Source organism: Bos taurus, chromosome X, assembly GCF_002263795.3.
Source record: "Bos taurus isolate L1 Dominette 01449 registration number 42190680 breed Hereford chromosome X, ARS-UCD2.0, whole genome shotgun sequence".
NCBI classification, from domain to species: domain Eukaryota; kingdom Metazoa; phylum Chordata; class Mammalia; order Artiodactyla; family Bovidae; genus Bos; species Bos taurus.
The window spans coordinates 94,349,666-94,377,196 of record NC_037357.1 but is presented as its reverse complement, the minus strand read 5'-3'; the positions used below and the strand labels follow the sequence as shown (position 1 = coordinate 94,377,196).

Genomic DNA, 27,531 nt, shown 5'->3' with positions numbered 1-27,531 from the left:
GGAAATATACATTTGTGCTTTGTACAAAATAGCTTTGACTGTTGTTTGAAAAGCAGATTTTGGGAAGAAAGAATGAAGACAAAAAGCAGCTGCTGTGGGATCTAGCATGCTAAGATCTGAATTATTTGAGTTCTGAGACTGGTTCAAGATGGTAGAGTAAAAAGACATATGCTAACCTCCTCCTGTGAGGGCACAAAAATCACAACTAACTGAAACCACAACTAACTGCTGAACAATCATTGACAAGAAGACACTGGAACACACCAAAAGAGGTACCCTGTATGCAAATACAATGGAGAAGCCCCAGTGAGATGATAGGAGGGGCACAATCATGATAAAATCAAATCCCATACTTACCGGGTGTGTGACCCACAAATTGGAGAACAATAATATCACGTAAGTTCTTCTACTGTTGTGAAGGTTCTGAGCCCCACATCAGGCTTCCCAGCCTGGGGATCTGGCAAAGGGACTAAAACCCCCAGGGAATCTGAAGGCCAGTGGGATTTAATTAGAGGACTTCCACAGGACTAGGGGAAACAGAGACTCCTTTCTTAGAAGGCACACATAAAATTTGTTGTGCACCAAGCCCTAGAGGAAAGGAACAGTGACCTGACAGGAGACTTAACTAGACCCACCTGCTAGTGTTGCAAGGTCTCTTGCAGAAGTTGGGGGTGTCAGTCGCTCACAACAGGGACAAAGGCACTGGCAGCAGCAGTTCTAGGAAGTACCCATTGATATGAGCACTCCTGGAGTTTGCCATCAGCCCTGCCATAGATCCTGTAGACTCCAGGGCTGGGTCACCTCAGGCCAAACAACTAATAGGGAGCTCATCAATGAATTTGGTAAAGTTGCAGGTTACAAAATTAATACACAGAAATATGTTTCATTTCTATATGCTATCAATGAAAGATCAGAGAGAAATTCAAGAAACAATCACATTTATCATCCCATAAAAAAGAATAAAATATCTAGGAATATACCTACTTAAGGAGACAAAAGACCTGTACTTCAAAATCTACAAGACACTGATGAAAGAAATCATTAACACAAGTAGATGGAAAGATACACCATGTTTTTGGATTGAAAGAATCAATATTGTCAAAATGACTATACTACTGAAGGCAATCTACAGATTCTATCAAATTATCATGATATTATTCAGAGAACTAAAACAAAAAAGCTTAAAATCTGTATGGAGATACAAAAGACCCTGAATAGCCAAAGCAATCTTAAGAAAGAAAAACAGAGCTGGAGGAATCAGGTTCCCTGACTTCATACTATATTACAAAGCTACAGTCTTCAAAAAAAGTATGATACTGGCAAAAAAAAAAAAAAATAGAAATATAGATCAATGGAACAGGATGGAAAGCTCAGAAATAACGACACACACATATATGGCTAATGAATCTACAACAAAGAAGGCTAGAATACACAATGATGGAAAGACAATTTCTTCAACAAATGGTGCTGGGAAAATTGGACAGCTACATGTAAAAATTCAACTAGATCATTCTTTAGCATCATACACAAAAATAGGCTTAACTTGGATTAAAGACCTAAATGTGACACTAGACACTATAAAACTCCTAGAGGGGAACATAGGCAGAATCTTCTCAGACATAAATTGCAGCAACATACTTTTTGATCTGTCTCCCAGAATAATGTAAATAAAAATAAATAAATGATGCCTACTTAAACTCAAAAGCATTTGTAAAGCAAAGAAAACAATAAACAAAATGAAAAGATAACCCACAGATTGGGAGAAAATATCTGCAAATGATGTGACCAACAAGGGAATAATCCCCCACATTTGCAAACAGCTCAAAAGGCTTAACATCATGAAAATAAACAACCCAATAAGAAAATGGGCAGAAGACTTGAATAGACATTTATCCAAATTAGACATACAGATGGCCAAGAGGCACATGAAAGGACATTTAATATTGCTGGTTATTAGAGAACAGCAAATCAAAACTACAACGAGATAAATCACCTCACATAAGGCAAAATGGCTATCATAAAATATCCACAAACAATAAATGTTGAAGAGGGTGGTGAGAGAAGGGAACCCTCCTAAACTGTGCATGGGAATGTAAATTGGTATAGCTACTATGAAGAACAGTATGGAGGTGCCTTAAAAAACTGAAAATAGAGCTACCATATGACCCTGCAACCCCTCTACTGGGCACATACCTGAGAAAAACATGGTCTGAAAGGATACATGCAACCAAATATTCACTGCAACTCTGTTTACAGTAGTGAAGAAATGGAAGCAACCTAAATGCCCATTGACAGAGGGATGTATTAAAAAGCTATTAAAAAGAATGAAATAATACTATTTGCAGCAACATGGATGGACCTAGACATTGCCATACTGAGTGAAATAAGTCAGACAGGGAAAGAGAAATATTGTATGATATCCATTTTGTGAGGAATCTAAAAAGACATAGACAAATGAACTTATTTATAAAACAGAAACAGTCTCAGAGCATGAACTTATAGTTGCCACAAAGAAAAAAAAATGGGAGGAAGGCATAGTAGGGAGTTTAGAATGGATATGTACACACTGCTATATATAAAATGGATACTGAACAAGGACCGACTGTATAGCACATGGAACTCTGCTCAATGTTATTTGGTAGCCTGGATGGGAGGGAAGTTTGGGGGAGAATGGATACATATATACGTATGATGAAGTCCCTTTGCTGTTCATCCGAAACTGTCACAGCATTGTTTATTGCCTCTACTCCAATACAAAGCAAAGTTAAAAAAAAAAAAAAAAAAAAAACTAGAAACAGACTTATGGACAGAAAACACACATATGGTTACCAAGGGGGAAAAGAGGGAAGGGAATAAATTAAGAGTATGGGATTAACAGATACATACTAGAACATATAAAATATATAATTTACTATATATCATGGGGAATGATATTCACTATTTTTTAATAAACTATATGCTATATTCCTATACAAAATAAAAATATTTTCTTAAAAAAAAAAAAAAACAATGTGGAGATTATTACACTGATCCACTTAAGAGGTGAGTATGGCTCAGATGAAGGGTATGGCAGTTGAGATGGAGAAAAGTGGGTGAATTCAAAAGATACTTAAGATATAAATATGTCAACATTTGTCAATGAAATGGATGTGGATAGTGAGAGTGATTTTTCATTCCCATCCCAAAGAAAGACAAGGCCAAAGAATGTTCAAATTGCCCCACAATTGCACTCATCTCACATGCTAGCAAAGTAATGTGCAAAATTCTCTAAGCTAGGCTTCAACAGAAATTCCAGATGTTCAAGCTGGATTTAAGAAAGGCAGATGAACCAGACATAAAATTGCCAACGTCTGCTGGATCATTGAAAAAGCAAGAGAGTTCCAGAAGAATATCTACTTCTGCTTCATTGACTACAATAGAGCCTTTGACTGTGTGGATCACAACAAATTGTGGAAATTTCTTCAAGAGATGGGAATACCGGACCATCTTGCTTGCCTCCTGAGAAATCTGTATGCTGGTCAAGAAACAACAGCTGGAACAGAAGGTGGAATAACAGACTGGTTCCAAATTGGGAAAGGAGTACATCAAGGATGTATATTGTCATTCTGCTTATTTAATGTACATGCATTATACATCATATGAAATGCTGGACTGGATGAAGCACAAGCTAGAATCAAGATTGTAGGGAGAAATGCTAATACCCTCAAATATTGCCACCCTTATGGCAGCAAGCAAAGATGAACTAATGAGCCTCTTGATGAAAGTGAAAGAGAAGACTGAAAAAGCTGGCTTAAAACTCACCATTCAAAAAATAAAGATTATGGCCTCTGGTCCCATCACTTCATGGCAAATAGATGGGGAAACAATGGAAACAGTGATAGACTTTCTTTTCTTGGGCTCAAATATCAAGGCAGATGGTGACTACAGCCATGAAATTAAAAGACCTTTGGTCCTTAGAAGAAAAGCTATGACAAACCTAGACAGCATATTAAAAAGCAGAGACATCACTTTGCTGAAAAAAGTCTGTCTAGTTAAAGCTATGGTTTTTCCAGTAGTCATGTATGGATGTGAGAGGTGGACCATAAAGAAAGGTAAGCACCAAGGAATTGATGATTTTGAACTATGGTGTTGGAGGAGACTCACGAGAGTCCCTTGGACTGCAAAAAATCAAACCAGTCAGTCCCTAAATGAAATCACTTCTGAATATTCATTGGAGGGACTGAGGCTGAAGCTGAAGCTCCAATACTTTGGCCACCTGATGTGAAGAACTGACTCACTGGAAAAGACCCTGATGTTGGAAAAGATTGAAGGCAGAAGGAGAAGGAGACGACAGAGGATCTGATGGTTGGATGGCATCACTGGCTCGATGGACATGAGTTTGAGCAAGATCTGGGAGTTGATGATAGACAGGGAACTCTGGGGTGCTGCAGTCCATGGGGTCAAAAAACATCAGACATGACTGAGCTACTGAACTGAACTGAAGTTTTTATTTCAGTCCTCATAACAACCTTATGAAATAGATGCCATTGTCTCCATTTTGGAAACACAAAATTGAAGTTTAGAAGACTTAGATGACTTTTCCAAGGTTACAGAATCAGAAAGTTTCAGAATTGGGATTTAAATCTAGTTTCTACACTCTTACTGGAGAAGGAAATGACAATCCACTCCAGCACTCTTGCCTGGAAAATCCCATGGATGGAGGAACCTGATAGCTACAGTCCATGAGGTCACAAAGAGTCGAACACGACTGAGTGACTTCACTTCACTTCACTTCACTTCTACACTCTTAATAATGTTTTCATATTGTAAATTTGTATATTGCAGGGGATTCAAACTGCAACTCATGGGCCAAATTTGGTCTGCTGCTTGTTTTTGTAAATTAGCTTTTATTGGTATACAGATATACCCAATGTACTATAATGGCCTATTTTAATAGTTATGAGAGAAAGTGACTATATGTTTTGCACATAAATTATTTACAAACTAGAGTTTTACTGAAATAGTTTACCAATTCCTGGTCTATAGGTATCAACTTAAACCTTTTTAAGGTGATCCTTGAGGAAAGGCACTAAAAATATGCCCAGGATTTGCATACGTTGGTATTGGGTGCCCTTTCAGTGAACTGCTGAATGAATAATATAGGCACAGAAATCTGGCCTAGTTGGCTTCCTGCAGCCTTCACTGTGTTGACTCAAGCATATCTAAAAGATCTGTTTGTTGTTATCATTTGTGAGTCAGAACACAGGTCTTATCCCTACCCCTCCCTCTCATAAATGCCTTAAAGCCTGGACTTGGATCCCAGCTTAATGGATTTGATATCTACCTTCCCACCTCCAGCTTAAAGGTCTACATTTGTGCTAAGTGGGGGAAGAGGCAGATAGTCCTAGGGCCTGCTGTTACCTGATCTAGCTTCCCTTGATCATCTCTAAAGGAGCTGAATAAATGGTGGTTCCTCCCTTCTCCCTACTGGTGCTTCTACTTGCCTTAGCCTGAGATGCAGTCTGTAGGGATAGCTCCTAAGTGTATAGGCACCTTTAAGCACCTCCAGTGTTTTATGACCCAGACTTTGCCCCACTGCCTCAGTCTTTGAAACTCCTCCTCCCTGGACCCTGCTCCAGATACTTTAAATTCGAGAGAGAAAAAAATAATGTGTCAAGACTGCCTGGGGAACAGCACCTGCTCCTAGTCAAGATCACCTCATCACAAGTAAGGATACTAGATGGTGGAACTGCCATCATACCTGTTTCCTTCCTATAGCTGAGGGTAGATGTAGTCCTTCCCAAAAAGACATGGAGTTCTCTACGAATTACTCTGCACCCACTCTTTTCTTACACTTTGCATGTTTAAAACCTCTTTTTCTTCTACTCTTAATATCAAGAATGTGGTTTCTTCATGGAATCCTAGATATGTAAATTTATAGGGCTAAGAGGGTCTATATCTAGTTTAAGGCCCTCAATGTACAAATGGAAAGGCTTAGGCCCAAAGAAGAGGAAGTCCTATACCAAGACCACATAGATGATTGCTTCAAGAGCAAGCCAGGGAAGGAACTTGGGTCACTTGACTCAGGCTAGTGATTTTTCAGTACCCTCTCTTTCTAGCAAGAACAAAGATGGCCTTTGCTTTTAAACAAATTCAGACTCCAGCTTCACTCAGAGATTTTGGGACCCATTTTGATATTTTTTAGTTCCATTTTAAAAAAATTAATATTTCCAATTCTTCTGGGTGTTCCTAGGTTTTAGGATGCTGATCTATGTTAATCCAAGCTATCTACTAGCTGCATCCAGTCTCCACAATGAAAAATTTGAGTAATATGACCCTGGGAGTTCACTCAGGGAGCTGCTAAAAATGGCAGTGGCAGAGTTAATGTACATTTTTAAAAAAATCTAGCAGTGACTGGTGGACAGCAGGCACTCAATTATTGTGAAGTCACTTCCCTCATTGCAAAAGGGCTTTCTGGGTTTCTCCATTAAGTAGCAGAGTGTGGTAGTGTAGTGACTAAGAGACTAGACAGACCTACTACAATTCCCCCCTCTTATTAACGGTGTAACTTTGAACGGTTACTTTCCCTCTCAGAGTCTGCTTTTCTTCAGTTGTAAAATACGAATTAGCATATTCGTTTCATAGAATAATTGTGAATTTTAAGTGAGAATGTATGTAAAGTGGTTAACATAGGGACTAGCATGTAGAAAGCTCTTTGTTTTATTACCAGTTTTATTTTTCTCTATTATCAAGCAACCATGGTCTCAGAATAATAGCAGGGATGATAACTGTGCTTCACAACAAGAGAAAGTGTTGGGGATGGGAGCTCTTCTTACATCTCATAACCCTTGCAGTGGAACCTATTTCTTAAAGAGGGGTATTGGAATCTTTCTATGAAGTTTCACTAGCTTCACTGACAGTGCATTTCCTCCTCCCTCTCAGCAAATAGCAATCAGCAAGCTGAGATAACAGAAGTGCAACCCAGCCTCTTGTAATTCCTCCGGAAATCCTAACCGGGATTTGGAAAACACCCGGACATGGTTAAAGAACCATACCGGGTTTTGTACCAATACAGGTCTGGAACAACACATTCCAGTAGATTAGTTTCTGGAAAAGAGGGCAACCAGAACTGCCCCAGCCTCCATTCACTCCTCCCCAGTAAAACCAGCCAATTGGAGCTCTGGACTTTGTTTATGAGAAAGGCCTTGTAACCCAGGATACTAACTGAGCAGGGCTGGCAGACTCATGCTGGGGTCTGCAGTTTAGCCTCAGTAGGCCGCTGACATGAATATGGAAGGATTTTCTCCAGCAAAGGTAAGCTTCCTCCGCCCCTTTCTAAACCCTACCTCCTTCTCTTTGAAACACAAAACAAAAAAGAAAACTTTTATTCAGCTTGGTTTAGAGAAATCCTGGGCCCACAGGGAGAGAAAGTCAGTGGTTGAGAAGAAGGAAGCACGGCTGAATGTGCAGGAAAGTTAAAATGTAAAATATGCTCTCTTTGTTCCTCTCATCAAAATGGCCAGGGACATTGCTCAGCTGTTTCAGAGATGATCCTGGAGTTGTAGAGAGTAGTTAATTTTCCTGTTAAAATAGTATGCTCATTTCTTGGTCTCAGTTTGTGGGGTTTATTGAGGTGATGCTGCTGCTGCTAAGTCACTTCAGTCGTGTCCGACACTGTGCGACCCCATAGACAGCAGCCCACCAGGCTCCCCCATCCCTGGGATTCTCCAGGCAAGAACACTGGAGTGGGTTGCCATTTCCTTCTCCAGTGCATGGAAGTGAAAAGTGAAAGTGAAGTCGCTCAGTCGTGTCTGACTCTTCGAGACCCCATGGACTGATGGAACACTTAAAAACAATCACTTAACTTTCATACTTTGAGATCCAGATTGGCACAGAGCAAGGCAGTAAATGATAGCTGAACTAAGCTATCAGCTTAAAATCTAAATTGTTTCTCACACTTAGTGCCTAAGTAGAAGAAATGTTTTAGAAAATATGGGCTTAAATTCTGGCCTTGCCAGTAAACTGGTTGCTTGGCTTTAAGCAAACCCCTTTATCTCTCTGGTCCATTTTCTATATGTCATGTCAAGGGGTTGAAAAAGTATAGTTTCTAGAAGTTTTTTATGGATGTATGAATCCATTAATGCATTAAGACTTTTACTAATCATTTATTGTATTCTAAGCCCTTTGAAAGGGGCTTATGCATCCATTATTTTGTTTGATCCTCAAAACAATTTGTGAAATATTATCCATAATTTTGGATGAGAAAACTGAGGCAAAATAGGTGAAATTGACTTGTTGAAAGTTACATAGCTATTATAGGCAAAAAAAAAAAAAAAAATTTCAACCCAGGTCTTATAGTTTCGTATCAGTATACTTTCTATTATACTACAACTAGGGTATGAGGACATAAAGAAACCCCCCTAATATAAATGCACATATGTAGTGAAATCATATTGTCCCAGGAAAAGCACAGTGATGATATACATGATTGTCAGGCTAAAGGATCTTAAGTTCTAGTACTAGCTCTTAGGACTTAGAGACTTAGAGTCTCTCCAACTGGGCCTCAATTTCCCCACTTCTGACATAGTAGAATATAATGATAATGATTAAAAATAATATAAATTGTACTTGTGCTATATGGAATCTTTTGAGGCTCTCAACACTCTCTTGATTTTCCCTTCTAGTAAAAAAAAGCCCCATACCGCCTAAAGGTGAGGAAATCCCCTATTTTGAGTCACAAGGTGCAGAAAAAGCCACAAAAACATTAAGAAAGTGGAAGACCAAAAGGTCAGTCTTGATAGAGGGTTCTGTTAATAAGACTTCTGAAATTGGAGACAAAACCTCTAGGACAGCTCAGCATTTCTGTGTTCAGTTGAGTGATCCTTTGTCCAGGATAAGCTTGTCCAGGCCAGTATACTCCAACTCAGAGAGAAAAGAGCATTATCACATTAAAGGAACAACTTGAAAATTCTAGGGAAAACAGTGATGCAAATTGTGGATAAAGGGGACCAGGCCCAGGTAACATTGGGATGACAGGAAAGTAAGGTTTGCCTAGTCTCAGTGTATATTAACTAAATTATGTCTAATTCAAAGTATCCCAGATATTCTTTCTCTTTCTCCCTCCCCTCCTTTGACCACCTCTTCCTTCTGTCCTCCTTTTTAACTTTCCTCCAGGATTCTTCCTCATATTATTTCATTTCCCCTTTCCCCTTTTACCTTTCCCTTTTATTTTTCCTCCTCAGTCTGGCCTTTCTATAAGATCTCCTCCTGTGGGCTCAACTGATTAAAAATAGCCCTCCCCAAATGAATAATTTATGTAGGGCTTCCAAATCCTTCATCTCATTTGATTTTCATAGCAAACTAATCAGGAGGCCAAACCAGAGATTATCTCCATTTAAGAGATGAGAAAACTCAGGTTCAAGAAACTAAGTGACTTGTTCCATGTTATACAACTAGTAAATGATGATTACAGAATTAGAATCTATTTTTTCTGAGTCTGCTGCTGCTGCTGCTAAGTCACTTCAGTCGTGTCTGAGTCTGTGCGACCCCATAGACGGCAGCCCACCAGGCTCCCCCGTCCCTGGGATTCTCCAGGCAAGAACACTGGAGTGGGTTGCCATTTCCTTCTCCAATGCATGAAAGTGAAAAGTGAAAGTGAAGTCGCTCAGTCGCGTCCAACCCTCAGCGACCCCTGCAGCCTACCAGGCTCCTCCGTCCATGAGATTTTCCAGGCAAGAGTACTGGAGTGGGGTGCCACTACCTTCTCCATTTCTGAGTCTAGAGTCTTTCAATTTTACTATGAAATATACAAATGATTCTAAAAGAATCTTATGGGTTCTCCCTTTCTTTTGTTTTATAATAACAAACTTAATTTAAAAATAACAATAGTAATAGCAACAACAAATGCATCTTTGGGAGTGAAATAGGAAGTTAGTGACTAGAGGAAATGAGAAATTATATTTATCAGATACTTACTAAGTCCCTATCTATTTCTTTCAAACACATTTGAAAACAGTACTCAAACGTGAGTTTATCTGATTCAAAAGTTCTGGTTCTTTTCATTATATCATTTTGCTTCCAAAGAAACTAATCTCAGCCATATACATGTGCCTGTATGCTTACAATGTATTATTGTATATAGGAACTTATGAATGTGTTTGTGTTATGGATATCCATAAAATGTTAAAGCTTTGTGAGCCTGGCAATTTTCGTTTTTAAATCTATTTCCTTATCTGTAATAATCATAGCCACTAAAGCCTTTTGGTCTTTTACTGGTGCACTTAAATATTTATTTGTGTTCTATTCACTTAAAGATCTTATTTCATTTAATCCTCAGAACTACCCTGAGAAGTAGTAAATAATATTAATTCCATTTAAGATGAAAACACAAGGGCCAGAGAAGTAAAGCAGTTTATCAAGTCACACAGCTAGGAAAAGTGAAGCCAGGGTTTGTTTAGGTAGTCTGATTCCAAAGCCTGTGTCTTCAATGTAAAATGTAACTGCAGGGCTCCCATCAAAGTATCTTTCAATAGATACACAAAGACTTCTAAGATACTACATCCACTCTCAAGGGATTTATAGTCCAAGCTGGTAAATAAAGACAGTTCATGAGGCAGCTTATGAGACAAAAGTAATAATAATAAAAAGTCTGACTTCATGCCATTTTATGCTATTTAGAGTAAGTAGTTTTTCAGAGGACAGTGATATGAAGAGGCTACAGGGGGCCTTCTGGAGCAGATAAGATTTAAGTTAGCCCTTAGAGTTGAAATACATGATGTGTGGGAGACAGTAAAGATAAGTTAACAAACTGTCACCAGGAGGGAGAAAGAAGAGGAAGGAAACCAACAGTTATAGTTTGTTATATTCTAAACACTAATTGTCCTGGGGCCTTTTCATGTAAGTTTTCTAATTTACTTCTCCAAAGCTTATAGTATTAGATATATTTTATAGATAAGAAAACCGGTTCAGAGTGCCTAAGTATTACCCAAGTCTACACAATTGGTCTGCAGGAAAGCCAGGTTTTAGAAGAATCCAAGACAATGTGCTTAGTCACTTCAGTCATGTCCGACTCCCTGCAACCCCATGGACCATGGCCCGCCAGGCTCCTCTGTCCATGGGATTCTCCAGGGAAGGCAGGTTCTCCCCCATATCAAGGGCTTCTTCCAAATGTCATATGAAAACTGAGGGTTACACACTTGGGCCACTGCTTTGTGTGGAAGGGTTTGAGAATTTTTAGAGAGGTCCATAGTTCTATTTATCAATCAAGGTAAATAAATATCTGGGCATTTCCTATCCACATGTGACTCTGTGCATATTTTTACTTTCTGTTTTCAATTAAAATCCCTAATATCATGTGGTTAGGTTGAGGATTTAGTGAAATAATTTATGTAAAAACTGAGCATCATGTTTTTTGTAGTTTCTCTATGAATGATTGTTACCATCATTATTATCATCATCGTGAATGATACTCATTAGATGTATCTTTGCCTATATAAATATATATGTGTCTCTCTAGAAGTGATCATAACTACATAACTACATGCTTATTTCAGAGTATATGGGGTATTCTCAGATATGGCAATAGCTATAAACACATACAAGCATACCTTGGAGATATTGCAGGTTCAGTTCCAAACTTCTGCAGTAAAGTTCATGTTGTAATAAATCTTCACACTTTTTTTTATTTTTTAGTGCATATAAAAGTCATGTTTATGCTATACTGTAGTCAATTAAGTGTATAATAGCATTATGTCTTTAAAAATGTATGTATATCAATTTTAAAATATTATTGCTAAAAAGTGCTAAACATCACCTGACAATGCAGAACCGCCACAAATCTTCAGTTTGTAAAAAACATGATGTCTGTGAAGTAAATTAAAGTGAAGCATAATAAAGCAAGATATGCCTGCAAATGTTCTCTGTGCATGTGCAAATATATTTTGTGAAAAGTAGTATAGCATGGTAATTAACATGAAACTAATATAATATTGTCAATTACTTATACTTCAGAAAAAGAAAAACATAAACACTGAACACATACTCCCTTTACCACACAAGCCAACTCTGCTAATTGTTAACTATGGGAACTTTGACAAATTACCTTATATCTCTGTTTTATAGTTCTTCTTTCTAATAATATGGGGATAATAAAGATATTTGCTTCATAGTACTATTGTGAGGATTGAATGATTTATTCTGTAAAAGATTTTGAACAATGTCTGACGTATACACACATTATAAATATTGACTGTTATTATTTTAAACTGAAGTATAGTTGATTTTCAATATTGTGTTAATTTCTGGTATATACCAAAGTGATTCAGAAATATATATATTCTTTTTCAGATTTTTTCCATTATAGGTTATTATTATTATTATTATTATGACAGTGACTAAGGCTCTATGTGACACTGTGGAACTAATGTGGATGCAAGTGTGTGTGTCTCTGCTTTTAGATAAGACTGCATGTGTCCATGTATATGCAAGTGTATGTATATTTGTGTATATGTTATGTTGATTGTGTTTCTTGGATTGACTGTGTCTGTGTATGGTATGACTGAGTGCTTCATATCAGCCCCAAGAAGTCTAACTGCCTTGTTGATGTATCAGAATGAGAGACTAGAGGCTTAGTTCTAACTCTGAGTCAAGATTGGACACATGAAACGGATTTGTGCATTGCAAAGAAACAGCAAAGAATATTTCTTCTGATAAATGTGCTAAGTTCACAGCTCGGTGTATTTTCATAGACTGAACACATCCACGTAATCAATAGTTAAATTGAGAAACAGAACATTACCTAAAAGCCTTCTTCTTCTTCCCTACCAGCCAGTGATCCCTACCTTAAGGGCAAACATTATCCTAGCTTCTAACAGCATAGATCGGCTTTGCCTATTTTGTACTTTACATAAATGAAATCATATAATATGTACTTCTATGTCTGGTTTCTTTCTGCAGTATTATATTAGTGAGAGGCATCTATATTTTCATGTAGTGTTAGTTTGCTCATTACTATTGCTATACAGAATTTCATTATATAAATAAAATACAATTTACTCATCCATTATAATGTTGTGGGCATGTTGGCTGTTTCCAGTTTGCATCTATGAACGTTATAGCAAATGATTTTTGCTGAATTCTCATTTATTTTTAAACACAGTTTATAGGGGATGGAAAGTGATAATGATGAAAATAGAGACACAGGGAGAATTAGTGACTTCACTTGGGTACTGAGTGAGTAACAGTGACTCAATTAGGCTACTGATGCTTGTTTCCTAATTTGAGGGCCAGAGTATACTCTTCTTTTTACACTGCTGAAGAAAATGAACTCATAATTCTCTTCTGAAGAAAGTGATACCTTAAAAAAGTCAGTACAAGTGACTTTTTAACTTTTCCTTCCAAAGTCCAATGTGTAGAGATCCTTGAACACTTGTTGAAAGGAATCAGGTAAGGCAGAGATTCTAGGCTAGTCAGTTTTTATGTTCTCAGTCACCCAGTCTAGGTCTTGCCTCTACTTTTCCAGACACATTCAAAGTCCTTTTGTTCTCTTTCTTCCTTACCAGAAGTTATTCATTTGCCTGTTTCCCAGAGTAACGTGGGCCATGGAGTCAGGCCATCTCCTCTGGGCTCTGCTGTTCATGCAACCTCTGTGGCCCCAACTGACTGATGGGACTACTAGAGTCTACTACCTGGGGATCCAGGATGTGCGGTGGAACTATGCTCCTAAGGGAAGGAATATCATCACGAACCAGCCTCTGGAAAGTGACATGTAGGTTTAATCTCTTGTGAAATTAGAGATGGAGTTAGGGAGGGGCACCCTTGAGGTCAGTAGGTAGCTCTTGAGGACCTTTTCCCAGGGTGTGGTTGCAGTCAGCTCCAGATCTCTCTGGGCCATAATCCCAGCGGTGCATTTCCTGAGAAACAACTAATTGACCCAGGAGGCAGTATCTCATATGGAGTCTGCTTTTCCACACTGAGATGCCTCAGCATTTTTAGAGTCTTAAAGGTCATTCCATATTTCCTTGATTTCTAAGGTGATATCCACTATGCTGTTTTAATAATAGGTGTTTAGCTTTTAAACAGGAAAGAAACATGAAATATATACAGTGTTGGTAAGATGTGTGTGGTGTATGTATGCTGCAAATAGTTCAATGGAACTATACTGATTTAAGATATGTGAAAATGTGAAAAAATAAGATCAGCCTTAGAATCAAGGAAAGAACAGTAATAGCTATCACTTATATAACATTTTGTAACAGGCACCATATTAGAAATTTATATACTTTGTCTCACCTAATTGTTATAGAAACTAAGAGGTGAATATGAATACTCTCATCTTATAGATGAAAAAACTGAGGCTCAGGGAGATCAAATGACTTCCCCAAGTCCAACAGTAAATGGAAAATTTAGGATTTGAACCTGGGTAATGTGGATACAAAGTTGGTACTCCTCTCACCATTCAGCCTCTCACAGATCCTACAGGAATAAATTTTCTTGATCTTAGAGCTCTGCATGCATTCCAGAAATATCAGCTGAAAAAAAATTAATGTATTAAAAAATCTTTTGTGATCATGAATCATGTTGTCTCTCCAAAGCATCAGAGTTTTCCAAAGTTGACAGTAACATCTCAGAGTTCTCTAGGAAGAATTTGAGTAAGAAAAAGTCATCCTTTTTTTTTTTTGATGAACCATCTTTCTAATTATCTAGTTTTGGAGTCACAGAATCTGGATTAAAAGTATCCTTGAGGGATAACTTTGTTATCCTCCATTTCCAATACATTGAAGTAATACATAACATTGTGGTTTTTTTCTTTAACTATTTCCCAAGCATTTTTCTAAACTCTTTTCACCAGTAACAGCTGGTACCATGATTGCCTCCATCTTACAGATGGAGAAATTATACTCAGAGAAGTTAAGTAAACTGTTAAAAGTCCTACAGATTTGAAAATGGCAATCCATGCATGCTAGGTCACTTCAGTCGTGTCTGACTCTTTGTGATCCTGTGGACTATAGCCCACCAGGCTCCTCTGTCCATGGGGATTTTCCAGGAAAGAATATGGGAGTGGGTTGCCATGCCCTTCTCCAGGGGAAATGGCAATATTGGCATTTAATTGAAACTTCCTGGCTCCAGAGTTTATGATCTTAACATTATGCTGTAAGACTTCCCGTATATAGCAGGACAACAGTAAGTCAAGCCAACTGGATAGGAAGTTGAGCACTTAAAAAGGATCAGTTCATAGTTGGTTGCCTCCTCACTACTATATATTAGGCTGTAGTGAGTGAATCTGTCTATTTTATAGGTTGTGTGCATGAGTGGTAAATTGCTTCAGTCATGTCTGACTCTTTGCGACCCTATGGATTATAATCCGCCAAGCTCCTCTGTCCATGGGATTCTCCATGCAAGAATACTGGAGTGTGTTGCCGTGCTCTCCTAAAGGGAATCTTCTCAACCCTGGATCAAACCCACATCCCTTATGTCTCCTGTATTGGCAGGCAGGTTCTTTACCACTATCCCACCTGAGGAACCCATTTTGTAGGTTAAAAGTGCATATCGGCAAATTCATACACTCTAAGTTAATACTTCTCATTGTCTAACAATCAGATCCTAGCCTAAGGCTTTAATATTTTGATCAGTACAATCCCATTTCTTCTTATTTTGCCCTAAACAAAAATGGTCACTTTTTGGTCAGCTTCCTCTAGAAGAAAGGCAAAAATGTGAGTCTCTCTTTCCTTCCTTCCCAGAGTAGCTGCTAGCTTCTTGAAGTCTGACAAGAACCGAATAGGGAACAGCTACAAGAAGACCATCTACAAGGAATACAAGGATGGCTCATACATGGATGAAATGGTCCAGCCAGCCTGGTTGGGCTTCCTGGGGCCAGTGTTGAGGGCTGAGGTGGGAGATGTCATCCTTATCCACTTGAAGAATTTTGCCACTCGTCCCTATACCATCCATCCCCATGGTGTATTCTATGAAAAGGACTCAGAAGGTAAAATATCCCATCCTTTATTTCTCCTACTTGCAACAAATATCCCTTTTTCTTTACTGTCTTATGAGAGAGAGAGAAGCTGGGAATGAAGATAGTCTTCTTTTTTGAACTGAGGTGCCAGTTACTCTCCCCAGAGAAAATATGGGTACCATTATCAGCTCTGCTATTCATACACTGTGTAACTTTGGGCAAGTCACTGCCCCTCTCTAAACCTCAATTATTCCTTAAAAATGTAGAGATTCAATTTACTTTTTATCACAAAAAATTGCTTGAATGGAATTCCCATAAAATATTTGACTGTCTTGGAAATAGAGGAGTGTTCTGTGAATTTTCTTCTTAATAGAAAGATTGGTTTACTCATCCATAGCTCCCACTATCCCAGGCCCAACAGTTTATAATACTGACACACCAGTGAGTGAGGAATAGAGAAATAAGAAGGTCCTAACTTGATTGTTAACTCCCTGTATCATCTTGGACAAGTTATTTTCCCTCTGTTTTCTCTTTCATAAGTAGACCATTTGATAATTGAGCTGCCTTCAGACTGAAATTCTGTGGTTGTCTGCTTTTTGTTTTCCAAAGTGAGTGCTCAGAGGAAGGGAATTTTTATTCTCTCTTGCCTCCATGTCATTGGCTTTGCACTGGAACATTACTAGGTTAAGCTGTATAGTACTTTCAATGGCTATATCTCCTTCCCCAAGGGCTGCTACCTTTTTAACCTGCTGTTGATTTAAAGTCTAGGGTTCTTGACTAGATATTACCTGAATCTGGCCTTCCTCAGGTTGTGAGGAATACTGTGCTGAACTTTAGAACTCTACCTTCCACAAAACTGAAACTAGATATCTCATATGTCAGCACTCTCCTGATTTCTCTATCTGCTAGGTCTCTCTCACCCTGGGACTGAGCATGTGCAATTTCATTTCTTAGGTTCCTTGTATCCAGATGGTTCCTCTGGTTGGTTGAAAGCTGATGATTCTGTACCCCCAGGAGGCAGCCACATCTACAACTGGACCATTCCAGAAGGCCATGCACCCACTGATGCTGACCCAGCATGCCTCACCTGGGTCTACCATTCTCATGTAGATGCACCACGAGATATTGCTACTGGTCTCATTGGACCCCTTATAACCTGTAAAAGAGGTATAAGCCCCAAGTGTGAGCTGAAGATACAATTTGGGATATCTAGAGGGAGCTGTGATATAATTGAATCACCTACATATTGAGCAACAGCCTGGAGAGCATTAATTTAACACCCCCATTTTTTAGCAGGAATAAACTCTACCAAACTCCCTTTTCACTATTTTTTTCTATTTAATTATTTAAAAAAAAATATATATTTAAAAAATACTTTGCTACTTTTTTTTTCTTATTTCATTAAAAAAAAAACTCAAATTAGTAATGATGAAAATCAAGTTACATAAGAATAAATGTGTATTAATAGTTTTTTGGATAGTATTGAAAGTGTAGCCATCAGAATTTGGGGAGGATTGTAAGTTTGGTTGGAAATGTGATATGTTTAAGGTATAGTCAGTCCTGAAGACCTGTGTGTTGTGGTCAAATTAAGGCCCTGAGTTGAAGACATAGGCAGGGATGATGGGAGGGAATTATTCTAGATTCTGTGTACTTCACCTTCAAGTCCTAGGCTCAACTGAACTGGTGACTTTATCTAAGGAATTTGGAAATAGAAATTAGCAGCAGAAGGTTCTATCTACTTTTCTGTTGCTGATGGACTCTTAAGGCTCCACTCTTTCTATTCTTAATTGTGAGTACCCCTTACAGCTTACTGTTGCTAAACAAAGAAGGTTCTTAAAGGCTCTTTTCTTTCTTTCAATAGGAACCCTGGATGGGAGCTTCCCTCCTCGGCGGCAGGATGTGGACAATGATTTCTTCCTCCTTTTTAGTGTGATAGATGAGAACCTTAGCTGGCATATCAATGAGAACATTGCCACTTACTGCTCAGACCCTGCCTCAGTGGACAAAGAAGATGAGGACTTTCAGAAGAGCAATAGGATGCACGGTGAGCTGGGAGTAATTGACCACATATAACAGTGAACACTGATTGAGGTTCTCCACTGGGCCTAGTATTTGGTGAATGTTTTCACATACCTGGTTCTTTTTAATCCTCATGAGGACCATGAGTTGTAGGTGGCTTTTCCATGTTTCACTCATGAGTAAACCAAGGCTGTAGGATTACACAGAAAATAAACAGCACAGCTAAAATTCCAACCCTAATCTCTCTGACCTCATAGACTATGCTCTTGCCATTAGGTACCTTGCCTTACAATATGGAACAGCCCAGGGTTGTTAATTTCAAAGTCATATACTCTATGCTTAGTCACTGGCTAGGGTTGCCCAATGATATAAGTAGTTAACATTTCTTTGTTCTAAAAAGGATGCAAACTGGAAAAAATTACATGTTTTGTAGAGAAAAGAAATGAGTTCCCATAAGTGTGTTCAGTTCAATTCAGTTCAGTCGCTCAGTCATGTCCGACTCTTTGCGACCCCATGAACTGCAGCACGCCAGGCCTCCCTGTCCATCACCAATTCCCAGAATCCACCCAAACCCATGTCCATCAAGTCGGTGATGCCATCCAACCATCTCATCCTCTGTCATCCCCTTCTCCTCCTGCCCTCAATCTTTCCCAGCATCAGGGTCTTTTCAAATGATTCAGCTCTTCGCATCAGGTGGCCAAAGTATTGGAATTTCAGCTTCAACATCAGTCCTTCCAATGAACACTCAGGACTGATCTCCTTTTGGATGGACTGGTTGGATCTTCTTGCAGTCCAAGGGACTCTCAAGAGTCTTCTCCAACACCACAACCATTTTAATTAAATTTAAAACAAAAGGCACAGAAGTCCTAAGGCATGGACAGAAAATGGATTTTAGAAATGAAAAAAGTTGCTTTTGCTTTTGTTTAATTATAGGAGTGATTTACATAGTGACAGAGGCAGGCTCAAAACCAGAGTCCCAAGGGGAGGTGAAAACTCAAGGAGAATATGTGAAAGATGGTTTGGACAGCTCAAATTTCTCTTGAGTTTTATACCAATTGCTTGTAATGACAATTAGTTAGTTAACTTGACAATTTCCCTGTGGAAATTTCAGAATGAAATTGGCCTAGAAGGAAAGAAGGCTTATAAAATAAAACTCCATTTCTTAGAAAGCTTCCTCAGATTGCTGGGTTCGAATCCTGGCTCTACCACTTAATACCTCTGTGGTTTTGGGAGAGAAGTATTAATAACTTTACCTCTCTGAGCCTAGATTTTCACATTTTTTTTCCATACTAGTGAATTCTGCCTATTTCCCAGGACTGTTTGTGAGATTTATACGAGATGATGCATACGGTCAGCACAGTTTACTCTTCAAAACCTCACCTAAGTGTTACCTATTATTATTATCAGATGGTAAGGCTTCTCTCATTGGGCTATCATTTCCTAACTCTGATATTTTCTTTGTATTTTATTTTGCAGCAATAAATGGCTTTGTATTTGGAAACTTGCCAGATCTAAGTATGTGTGCACAGAAACGTGTGGCCTGGCACTTGTTTGGCATGGGCAATGAGGTAGATGTCCACACAGTTTTCTTCCATGGACAGATGCTGACCATCCGAGGTCATAGAACTGATGTGGCTCATATCTTTCCAGCCACTTTTGTGAGTGCTGAGATGGTGCCCCAGGAACCTGGCACCTGGTTAATCAGCTGCCAAGTGAATAGTCATTTGCAAGGTGAGATCCACCATCTCTGATCCTTTAGATATAGGAGGTAGGTGGCAGTGATGGTTATCAGGAGCCTGGGTTTCTGACCTGGAGCCATAAGATTGGTCTTTCAGGTGAGATAAGTGGATGTAAACAATGAAACATTAGAATTCTGGGATTCCAGATTCATTCTTGGCTCAGTCATTAAATTGCAGGTTGACCTTGGGCATGCTCTCTGGGTTTTATCTTCCCCGTCTCTAACATAAGATAGTAGAGGAATGGATGAGTGAACCTTTGGTAAGTCATGTCACATTTTTTGTGTCTATGTTTCCTCATCTGAGGATTGCAATATTGCAATAATAATTCCCACCTTAAAAAGTTGTAAAGAGGTTTCAGAGAAATAATGGGATTTTGAAGCTTAGAGATGAGGGAATGATGAGACCAAGACTGGATACAAGAGAAGAAAATGAGCACTCAAATGTGCAGTTGGAAGATAGGCACTTAAATCTTAATTCTACCTCTGACTAGCTGTGTAATCTTGGGCAAGTTATGTAACCTCTCTGATCCTTAGAAAGAAAACTTCATCTGCAAAAGGGGACATTAAGTCTGTTTCACAGGCTAGTTATGAGGACTGAAGGAAGTAACTAAAATATGTAAATCACCCAAAAAAGGTTCTAGCAGATAGTACACATTCAATGAAAATGAATATCCTTATTTCCTCTTTCTTCAAAGCTCAGATTTCTAATTTCAAATTTCAGATCTCCTTGGGATGTTGTGAGACTCAAATGAGATAATGTACCTGAGTGACCTATATACACAGCCAAGCAAATATAACACAATATCATCTATTACCACTATGCCTCAATGTAACAACTCCACTTTTGGAAACACTACTTAGAATCTACACTTTCCTGACAGTCCCAAGTGTGGAGCTTCATCTTCATATGTAGATGTTCCTTTACTTTGGAAGCTTCCCATTTTACAAATAACACTCTTTTTAAAATTTGATGCTCCCATGGGCCTAGTGTAGTAGATTTCTCTATTCTCCCCATTTACAAATCAGAGGTTAAGCTCAGATCTAGGAAGTGACTTTCCTAAATTCCTATAGATAGTGATAAGGCTTGGACTTGGAATTCAGGTATTTTGACTTCAATTTCTGTGATGTTGCTACAGTGTAAGCATTTTGCAGAGGCAAGAATAAAGGTCTGATAAATGAGTTAGTAGTGATAAGCAGGTGGGAGATACTTGAATTCCCACTTGCACTCCCTGTCTCCCAGTCAGGCTCTTTAGGAGTGAGAGAAAGTAGCTCATTTAGAGGGAGGGATAAAGAGCCTAGTGAAGGGAGAAAGTGGGAAACATTAGGAAAAGGAGGAAGATGAGTCACCTGGGTAAAAGATGTATTGGGTAGAATGGAGCCAGCCCTGATGTTTTTCCTCCAGATGGCATGCAAGCACTCTACAAGGTCAAGTCTTGCTCCATGGCACCTCCCATGAACTTACTCACAGGCAAAGTCCGGCAGTACTTCATTGAGGCCCATGAGATTCAATGGGACTATGGCCCTATGGGGCATGATGGGAGTACGGGAAAGAACTTGAGGGAGCCAGGCAGGTAAGAAGTAATGTGTTTCCTTTCTCTACTCCTTAGTCTACCCACAAACACCTATTACTCCATCTCAGAAATCTCTCACTTCACTTGGGGATCATAATCATTGTCTGGAGTTAATGGCACAACTATTAATCAAATTCTCGTGACCCTACAGGAGTGCCTGCTCTTGGAGAGTTATAAAGCTTTTTGTATGGTCATCTGAAATATTCCCAGCCAGGGGTCCAAGCAGTAAAGAAGGCCAAGATGGGGTCATGTAATTTAAAATGACATTTCTCCAATTCTAATCTACCATTTATTTATCATGTTGCTCCTTTCTTTCTTTACCATAGTCTGAAGGACACATTTAAGCTGAAGTGTAAAATGTACTCTGAAAAGTATAAGAAGAGGGGAAGGAACCTGCCTTATGGTCATACCATGTCCCTCCTTTTTGAGGAATTTCTCCAAATTTTCATGCTTCATCCATGACTCAGATATGGGCAAGATAGAGTAGAAGTTTGGTGCCCTAATCAGTTGCTGGGCCTTAAGTTACACTGACTTACTGGGCTATCAGTGATTCCAGGTCTTTTTAAAAGATGCACTTGATAGATGACTAAGAGAGTTTATGGAAAATACTATAGAACATCAAATCATGTTTATTCTCCAGTAGGAAATAATAGAATGAATCTGCAGAAAATATAGGAAAGTAGGCACTTGGGTGTCAGCATGACTTCTAAGAATCTACAACTATTCTTTCTAAGTTAGTGCACTTTCATTTTTAAATGAAAGATACTAAGGGGAGAAAGGATTTAGAGTACCTGAGGATGATTAAGGACAGATATAAGACTACGTAACTCTGGAGAATAGAACTGATCCCAGCATCTAGAACTTACAAGCAAGAAGATTTCAGCCTACTATAAAGAACTCCAATCGTAAAAACTATCCAACAGTAAGAGGAATTATTTTCTCTGAAAATGAGTTCCCTGATCTTGAAAAGGCTAAAGCAGAAGCTATGTATCATTAATTTGTATTTTGCCAGACGAGATACCTTCACTAGATGGATGTTAACCTGGATGATCTCTGAGGTCCTTCCTAAACAAAGATCCATAACTTGATAAGAACAAGTGTGCAACAGGAGTTTATTTGATATATGGCTAAATAATTTGATATTTGCCTCCTTATATGCCAGTGGCTCAGATAAATTCTTCCAGAAGAGCTCCATCCGAATTGGGGGCACTTACTGGAAAGTTCGATATGAAGCCTTCCAAGATGAGACATTCCAGGAAAAGGTGCAGCTGGAGGAGGATAAGCATCTTGGAATTCTGGGTGAGGAATTCTTAACTTATGAATTTAATTGACTAGAGCCAGAGAATTGGGGAGGGCTTAAAAACTGGAGCCTGGTGGCTACTCAGAAACATGCTGTAGACCAACATTTCTCAGAATGAGTCCCAAGAGAGTAGTGTTTTGTGGAAAAGGGTTATGGGTCTGAAAATGTCTGCAAAACACTAAGTTAAACCTAGTCAAATAGTATTCTTTGGTGCAGGGCTTCCCAGAGCTGTGGATTTATTTTTGTTTACCATGAATCTCCATGATGGGAGTAAAATATACATCATTTCTTATATATATTTGACTACTGAAACTTTTTTTTTTTACATTGAACATCTTCTCATAGCAGTACTGTACAGATCATACTGTTAAACATTATTCTCTAGGTATATTTCTGAGAGGCTATTTAAGGCAGTAAGACTGTTCAGAATCTTGGAAATATAGGACCAGGAGCAAATGGCATGACATGTAGACATGGTTGCTATGGTGAGGAATGCCGAACAAAGCTTAGGGCCTGACCTAAGGAAGGTATCTAAAAAGCCTAAAGTACAGTATAGCACTGAAATAGTATAGGAAGGTTGGGTGTGGCTTATTCACATACCCAACACATTCATAGAGCCAGGCAACAAGATAGATTAGATGGGACAAAATTTTGAAAATGAAATAATATAATAGACCATGTTCTGGGGTTAGGTATTTACCAGTTGATTTTCTGAGTTCTGATAATGGACAATTGGTGTTTCATTAGCTGGATAGGGAGATAATCAGGAGCAGAAACACACCTTGGTTTGGAAAAGAGATTGAGTGTTAAGTATAAAAGAGCTATCATTAGCTGGTATTCAGGATAGGTCCCCAGTCTTTTTTTCCCCTTCAATATTTTATTGTGGCAAAATATGTTTAGCATAAAATTTACCATCTTAATCATTTTAAAGTATGTAGTTCAATGGTATTAAATATATTCATAACATTGCACAGCCATCACCACCATCCATTTCCATACTCTTTCCATCTTGTAAAACTGAAACACTATACCAATTAACAAATTATTACCTATTATCCCCCCAACCCTTGTCAATCACCATTCTATTAATATCTTCTGTCTCTATGATCTTGATTACCTTAAGTACCTCATATAAGTGGAATTATACAATATTTGTCTTTTTGTGTCTGACATTTCACTTAGTATAATGTCCTTAAGGTCTAGCCATGTTGTAGTATATTGCAGAATTTGCGCTGTAGGTATATAAGTTTTGCTAAACTTATTCATTTGTTTATTAGTGAACAGTTGGTTTGCTTCCACATTTTAGCTGTTGGGAATAATATTGCTATGAATATGGGTACACAAATGTTTCTTTGAGACATGCTTTCAATTGCTTTGGGTATATACACAGAAATGAAATTGCTGGATCTTATGGTAGCTCTAGTTTTATTTGAGGAACTACCATGGTATTTTCCACAGTAACTGCACCATTTTACACTCCCACCATCAGTGCACAAGTGTTCCAATTTCTATACATCCTTGGCAACACTTATTTTTCTCATATGATCTATCCTAATAGGTATGAGGAGATAGCTCATTGCAGTTTTGACTTGCATTTTCCTGATAATTAGTGATGTTGAGCATCTTTCCATGTGCCCACTGACTGTTTGTATATCTTCTTTGGAAAAATGTCTATTCAAGTCCTTTGTGCATCTTTATTTGAATTATTTTTTTGTTGTTGAGTTTTAGGAGTTCTCTATATATTCTGGATACTAATCCCTTGTCACATATGATTTGCAAATATTTTCTCACATTCTGTGGACTGCCTTTTCACTCTGTTGGTACTTTTCTTCTTCTTTTTTTTTTCCCTTGGCTGTGTTTCATGGCATGTAGGATCTTAGCTCCCCAACCAGGGGTTGAACCTGCACCCCTGACTTGGAAGTGTGGAATCTTAACCACTAGACCACCAGGTAGACCATGTTGGTAGTGTCTCTTGATACACATTTAATGTTTTCTTTTTTATGAAATACAGTATTTTTTTAATTACCTGTGCCTTTCATGTCATAGCCAAAAAAATCATTGCCAAATCCAGTGTCATGAAGATTTTGCCATATGTTTATAAACAGTTGTATTGTTTTAGGCAAATTTAGAACTTTGATCCATTTTTAGTTAATTTTTTTGCATATGATGTTAGGTAAAGGTACAGCCACTCTTTTGCATATGTAAATTCAGTTTTCTCAATACCATTTGTTTAAAAAGTTGTCCTCATATCTGTGAGGATTTATTTCTGGGCTCTATATGCTATTCCATTGGTCTATATATCTGTTGTCCTTATGCTACTACCACACTGGTTTGATTACTGTAGCTTTGTAGTAAGTATTAAAATCAGAACATGTAATGTCTTCCAGTTTGTTCTTTTTACCCCCAAGATTATTTTGCTGCTTGGAGTCCCTTAAGATTACATATTGCTCATGTGGAATTGACATTTTAACAATATTAATTCTTCTGACTTATGAACATGGGATGTATTTCCACTTTCATGTGTATTTTATCAATGGTTTATAGTTTTATTTCTACAAATCTTTTACCTCTTTGGTTAAATAATGTCTAGGTATTTTATTCTTTTCGTGGTATTATAAATGAAATTGCTTCTGTAATTTATCTTTCAAATTTTCCCTGTTAGTGCAACTGACTTTTGTGTCTTGACTTTGTATTCTACTCTTTTGAGGAATTCATTTATTTTAATTTTGGGTGTGTGTGTGGAAGCTTTAAGATTTTCCAAATAATTATGATAAGGATCATACCATCTGCAAATAGAGATATTTTACTTCTTCATTTCCAATTTGGATATCTTTTATTTCTTTTCCTTGACTAATTGCTCTGGCTAGAAACCCCAGTAATATGTTGAATAGAAGTGGTAAAAGCAAATATCCTTTCTTGTTCCTAATCTCAGAGGAAAAGTTTCAGTCTTTCAACATAGAGTATGATGTTTGTGGTGGGTTTTTCATATATGGCTTTTATTATGTTGAAGCAGTCTCTTTCTATTCCTAGCTTTTGAATGTTTTGTATTATTAAAGGGTGTTCAATTTTGTTCAGTGTTTTTTTTCTGCATTAACCAAGATGATGATTTCTTTTTATTTTGTTAACATAGTGTATTACACTGACTGTTTTTTGTGTGTTGAAACATTCTTGTATTACAGGAATAAATATGACTTAGTCAAGATATGTAATTTTTTTAATATGCTGCTAACTTTTGTTTGCTAGTAATTTGTTGGGGATTTTTGCATTAGTGTTCAGAAGTAGTACTGGTGTATAGTTTTTCTTTTCTTGTAATATCTTTGTCAAGCTTTGATATCAGTGTAATTCTGACCTCATAGAATGGGTTAGAATATAATCCCTCCTTTCCAATTTTTGGGGAATATTTGAGAATTGGTAGTAGTTCTTTAAATGTTTAGTAGAATTCACCAGTAAAGCCATCTGGCTTTTCTTAGTTGCCATATTTTTGATTAATGGTCAATCTTTTTATTTGTCTTTCAGATTTTCTATTTCCTCACACTTAAGTCTTGGTAGGTTTTCTGTTCTAGAAATTCATCTATTTGCTCATGTACAATTGTGAATAGCATCCTCTTATAATTTTATTTTTTTACTTCTATATGACTAGTAGTGATGTCCCTACTTTCATTTCTAATTTTAGTAATTTGAGTCTTTTTGGCTATGCTGGGTCTTCATTGTTGTGCAGGCTTTCCTCTAGTTGCAGCAAGCAGGGGCCACTCTCTAGTTGTGGTAAGTAGGCTTCTCATTATGGTGGCATCTCTTGTTGTGGAGCACGGACTCCAGAACACTTGGGCTTCAGTAATTGTGGCATGTAGGCTCAGTAGTTGTGGCTCCTAAGCTCCATAACACAGGCTCGGTAGTTGTGGTGCATGGGTTGGCTGCTCTGCAGCATGGGATCCTCCTGTATCTGGGATTGAACCAATGTCTTCCCCATTGGCAGGCGGACTCTTTACAACTGAGCCACCAGGGAAGCCTGAGATAGTGGATTTTAAATTGCTTTTTATAACTATAAATGGCAATATACTAGAAAAAGATTATTCTTACTATTGCAGAGATAAAAGTTTTCTCTCTTTTACATTTCTTTCCTTTCCCTTCTGTTTCCATCCTCTCTGGTCATCACTGTTTTTACTCCCATTGTCTCTCCTTCCCATTTTCCAGGACCAGTGATCCGGGCTGAGGTGGGTGACACCATCCTGGTGATCTTCTACAACCGTGCCTCCCAGCCATTCAGCATACAGCCTCATGGAGTCTTTTATGAGAAGGACTCTGAGGGAACTGTGTACAATGATGGTGAGCAGGCAGGGTTTCAAAAAATGTGGGCTGCAGAAAATAACAGGTACCTCTAGAGCAGCAGTCTCCAACCTTTTTGGCACCAGGGACTAGTTTCATGGAAGACAATTTTTCCATAGACGGGGTTGGAGAGAATGGTTTTAGGATGATTCAAGTGCATTATATTTATTGTTCACTTTATTTCCGTTATTATTGCCTCAGCTCCATCTCAGACCATCAGGCATTAGATTCTGGAGTTTGGGCACCCCTGCTCTAGAGGATATATAAATAGGGGAATGAAGGAGAGAAAAGAAGGCAGAATTAACTACCATGGATGGATGTTGTTGAGTATGATATTATAGTGAGACAGAGCTGGGACCAATGAGACAACTTTTAAATATAAATATATTCTAGTTATAAAAATAACATATATGTTGTGGAATTTTGATAAAAATGGAAAATTATAAAATAAATAGACCCCATAGGTAGAGTGCCATTATAGTTTGATATACTTTTTCATATTTTCTGTGTTTATACAAATGTATATATTTATAATGATATGTTTTGTACATTTTGGTATCTTACTGTTTTCTTTTTTTTGGTATAAATTTATTTATTTTAATTGGAGGCTAATTACTATTTTCTCTTACCTTTATATTGTGCCCATCTT

At 38.0% G+C, this 27,531-nt stretch overlaps 1 protein-coding gene across 9 annotated transcripts in view; it reads left to right on the top strand.

Annotated features, from left to right (window-relative positions):
* The first annotated feature begins 5,657 nt into the window (after positions 1 to 5,657).
* Positions 5,658 to 27,531, top strand: part of HEPH (hephaestin) — a 139,429-nt gene continuing 117,555 nt past the window's right edge. For 3 of the 9 annotated variants that reach the window (XM_059883790.1, XM_010822043.4, XM_002700167.7), the window contains exons 1-9: positions 7,006 to 7,293; positions 13,539 to 13,744; positions 15,717 to 15,961; positions 16,886 to 17,098; positions 17,793 to 17,975; positions 19,427 to 19,681; positions 21,091 to 21,259; positions 22,422 to 22,558; positions 26,751 to 26,882. In XM_059883790.1, coding sequence (XP_059739773.1) covers positions 7,264 to 7,293; positions 13,539 to 13,744; positions 15,717 to 15,961; positions 16,886 to 17,098; positions 17,793 to 17,975; positions 19,427 to 19,681; positions 21,091 to 21,259; positions 22,422 to 22,558; positions 26,751 to 26,882 — 1,570 coding nt within the window. In that variant the 5' untranslated portion in view covers positions 7,006 to 7,263. Of the gene's footprint in view, positions 5,707 to 7,002; positions 7,294 to 13,538; positions 13,745 to 15,716; positions 15,962 to 16,885; positions 17,099 to 17,792; positions 17,976 to 19,426; positions 19,682 to 21,090; positions 21,260 to 22,421; positions 22,559 to 26,750; positions 26,883 to 27,531 lie in introns of those variants that run through there. The other 6 variants (XM_015461727.2, XM_010822045.4, XM_005228270.5 and 3 more) reach the window with 6 other exon arrangements.